The sequence below is a fragment of the Capsicum annuum genome, chromosome 10, assembly GCF_002878395.1.
Source record: "Capsicum annuum cultivar UCD-10X-F1 chromosome 10, UCD10Xv1.1, whole genome shotgun sequence".
NCBI lineage: Eukaryota > Viridiplantae > Streptophyta > Magnoliopsida > Solanales > Solanaceae > Capsicum > Capsicum annuum.
The window spans coordinates 26,456,304-26,460,138 of NC_061120.1; the positions used below are offsets into that span (position 1 = coordinate 26,456,304).

General features: G+C 30.2%; 1 protein-coding gene across 1 annotated transcript; it reads right to left on the reverse strand.

Annotated features, from left to right (window-relative positions):
- Nucleotides 1-887: 887 nt before the first annotated feature.
- LOC107844786 (desiccation-related protein PCC13-62) lies at nucleotides 888-3,557 on the reverse strand. The gene is made up of 3 exons (XM_016689132.2): nucleotides 2,040-3,557; nucleotides 1,360-1,591; nucleotides 888-1,170 (listed from the first exon to the last, which is right to left on the reverse strand). The coding sequence occupies exons 1-3, from the start codon at nucleotides 2,190-2,192 to the stop codon at nucleotides 1,022-1,024; spliced, it is 534 nt and encodes a 177-aa protein (XP_016544618.2). The 5' UTR covers nucleotides 2,193-3,557; the 3' UTR covers nucleotides 888-1,021.
- Nucleotides 3,558-3,835: the final 278 nt, after the last annotated feature.

Sequence of the window (3,835 nt, forward strand, 5' to 3'; positions counted from 1 at the left end):
GAATGTGAACTCTCGTATTGAAGTATCATGCGGAGTGGTCATGTGTTATTTTGTGGTTTTTATATGATGTTGTGTGATACAACTATATGTGTTTTACTAATACTACTCTTACTGCATCTCCTGTTGTGTATGTAAGTTGTATTGCAAGATGACTAGCAACCTCTTATGTGTTTTGATGGTTATTCATCATCAACTTCTGAATCTATCTTTCACAGTGAAAGTTGTGTATTTTCTTTTTTCCATGATTTTTTTAGAAGCTCTTGTACATGTAAAACTGTGTTTTGAGAGTTTTTCATTTTAAGAAGATATTTCTTGTAATTATTTCAGATGTTGATCATATCATTGGTATCAAGATTTAACTGTGTACTATTTATAGGTTGTTAGTTAGATTTTACATAATAATTTATTAGGTGGTGAGAGTTCACTGATCTAGTTAGAATAGAGTAAGTGCCCATGCGAGTCAATAATCTGGGATGTGACATATACATAAATATTATTGGGTATAGTCATGAATAAAGATACATGAATAGCTTTCGTGTTTAGGCCTCTTAACGGTGCCAGTTTTTTTGGAGAAGCTCTGTATAAATACTATTGTCACAATGTAACTCGTAAAAGCTTTAGGGGTGAAACAACTAAAATGTGTGAAGTTGATACTTATATAATTAAAAAAATTATAAAAGTGTAAGCTACAACAATTATTGTTTGGTGAAACAAACTCATCCGCTCAATGAATGGTTTTGTTTATTTATTTTAGTCTATATATATTTAATATGTTCATTTAATCAGATGTTTAATAACATTTTGGTTTACAAAAGGGGCAAAAACACGAGATACAACATTAGGGTAGGATCTTTACCCTTTTAGTATAATATGATAAGATCTAATAATACGATTCATAAGATAAATTAATATTTAACACAAATATAATATCCCAACATCACTTTTAGTACCCACTTTATAACTCACTTATTTTTATTTACTTTTCAGGAAGTAAGGAATAATTTTGTATTTTTTTAAATAGCTAGTCCCCATGCCTAAGATATGATTTTGCTATCCGCTCTTCCGCTCCCTTTGGATAAAATCCACCAGGTTTATTCTCTTTTCCACTTCCATACACTATTCTTAATATTTCCTTCGGCGTTTTGTCGAAGGCCGTCAAGTACTTGTCCCCTGCAAATAATGGCTTAATCACATAGACAATTTTTTTTTCAATTGAGCATTTTTAACTAAAAATCTCTTTTGTCTGTATAAATCAATATTAGTTTTGTTAGTCTATATATATATATATATATATATATATTTATATTGATATATATATATAAGGAATACTTTATATCAAAATATTTATTTGGCCACTACCTGCAAGTACATTTCCCCTTATCCTCCCTTCAGCACCTACTTTCGGTTTCACATTAAGTCCTTCATCTTTAATTCCATGGCGTCCCATTTTCTTCCTCAGCTTTGATATTCGATTTGTGAACTCTTTTACCATAATCCCGTAGGGTTCTACCTTCTCTTTTCCTCGCTCATAAAGTAATGCTCTTAGAACAGCGTCTTGACCTGATTCGACTCCAAGTAATCCTGCAACTAGCTACCATCCAATTACCAATAGGATCATTTATTAGATGATTATCCATAAATTTTTGGTCAAGAGTTAATTAGATATCTAGTAAGGATGTTATAACAAACCTGCTAATACATATTAAACTTCAGTGATAGTGTATTAATAATATTTACATTGTCTGAGTATATAATTTAAACTCAACAAAAAAAAGAGTTTAAGTTTCATTCATGGCCACTACAGGTAAGTTTTCTTAAAATGTGGTTTTTACAATCATAATAATAATAATAATAAATATTACCTCCAACTATTGATAAAAATGACCCTTTCATCTCAATATTATTTAATATATATAATTCAATTAAATAAGAAAATCATATGGATGCTTATACTAGTAATTTTAATACTACCTTTTCTAAAGACAAGTAATCTATTTCGCATAATGTAAAACAAGATAGAAATAAGTATGTAGTCTTACTCTTTTGGCAGTAGATGTTTGGAGTTTAGGATTAGCGCCAACATATACGGTGAGTCCAACATAAGGTATTACATAGGAGGCAAGAAGATAGTTGATGTCATTAGCATAAGCATCAAAAGTTGGTTTTAATGGATGTCCAAATGCATCATCCATCACTGTTTCAAATGATTCTCTGCTTAGATTTATTAGTAGCCTTGGGAATCCTGTTATTGTATCTTTAATGGCCCTGCATCAATTATTACATTATTATTTTCAATTATATATTCTACAAATAACGAATTTAATGTAACCTTTCCATTCCAACCTCAATTATGTAATTTAATAGTTACAAAAATTGAATACATTGTAGATCAAAATAATAATAAAAAATTCTTAAATATCATGATGGTGAAATACCTTCATATAGAATGAAACACAATTAGTACGACATAATATATAGACTAGATTAGGAGATAAAAGTGAACTACACCTATGATTTGAGAAGGATGTATGAGATATGTGAGCTAAAATTAAGTGGCATTGTTACCATGTTTCAATATTTATTATCCCAAAAGCATTTATATATAATATAAGCAAAACATTATCAGACATTGATATGGAGGTTGTCGAGGTGTGAAGGGCATGGGTGGGGGTGGAATATTGGCTACGGAAAGAAAGAAAATTAACTTGTCATGCCCAATAATGGAACTTGTATCTGCCAAATTTTATAATGTTAAGTTTTGCACCAATTTTGAACATCTCCTGCTCTGGAAGTGAAACATTTAAACATTAGCTTACGGTTGTTACCATCTAGAGCTAAATAATAGGATTTAGACATTCGGAGCATAAAGGTCTTGGAAATATCCTCTCGATCTTTCCGAGTTAGTCATAGGATCTGGATTCTCGTTATCAGAGGTAGTGGTAAGATCAGTGACAGTATAATTCGACTATAGAGCTTCATAAATTCAAAGACATCCCTTATAGAATGTTGATGACTATTTTTTACTTATTCATATTAAATAAGAAAATCATGAGAATCAATATAAGATTATGAGATGGAAAAAAATCGGAGATGTCCGACTTCTTGGAATCCAAACTAGGTTATGACATCTCTTATGAGAGGGCTAAGTTTTGCAATTTGAGCATCAATAGGTGGCGGCCAACTATCAGCAAATTCTGGTGCGAATTTTTTCAAACCATTTCCCGAAGAACCTCACAAGAAAAATTCAGCTTACAAGTACTCCAAATTTAATCAAAATTCTACTAGGTCCACATCTGATTTGGGCATGTCACAACCAACATAAATTTCAAAATTCTCATTAGTGGCAGAATTTGAACTAAGCTGTAGAAAAACTGATAGGATGAAATAAACAAGTATCATATTTTAGATAAATCAGATAAAGAAGAAATACGGAATTAAATTTGAGCTTTGGTCTTTGGGTTTATATCTTATTGTATGAATTAATCCTAAATAGAAATGTAACAAGAGATATAGTCAAAGAAATTGAGAGAAGGAGAGATTTTATTTTTCTTCAAACTAAAGTACAAATACACTACATTGACATCCTACTTATAGAAGAACATAAGTGGTTGTATAAGTTTCTTTGTGTCATCTTAATTGAAAGATTATCCGATTGCAATCTTATCTCTTTATAATCTTATCTGATTGCAATCTTATTTGATTTCAAGCTCATTTAATTGCAAGTCAATATAAGAATTGTATATTAAATGGATATTCATAATACAATGTATCTATACCACCCTCTTATATTTTTATTAATAGATAGTATGGATCTTTACAATCTTAATATGAATAA

Excerpts from the sequence above, each read along its gene's own strand:
- LOC107844786 (XM_016689132.2), bottom strand. The coding sequence starts at position 2,192 with ATGGATGATGCATTTGGACATCCATTAAAACCAACTTTTGATGCTTAT. Across the intron at positions 1,592-2,039 it reads AAACATCTACTGCCAAAAGA|CTAGTTGCAGGATTACTTGG; the intron begins GTAAGACTACAT and ends ATTGGATGGTAG. Across the intron at positions 1,171-1,359 it reads AAGGGGAAATGTACTTGCAG|GGGACAAGTACTTGACGGCC; the intron begins GTAGTGGCCAAA and ends CATTATTTGCAG.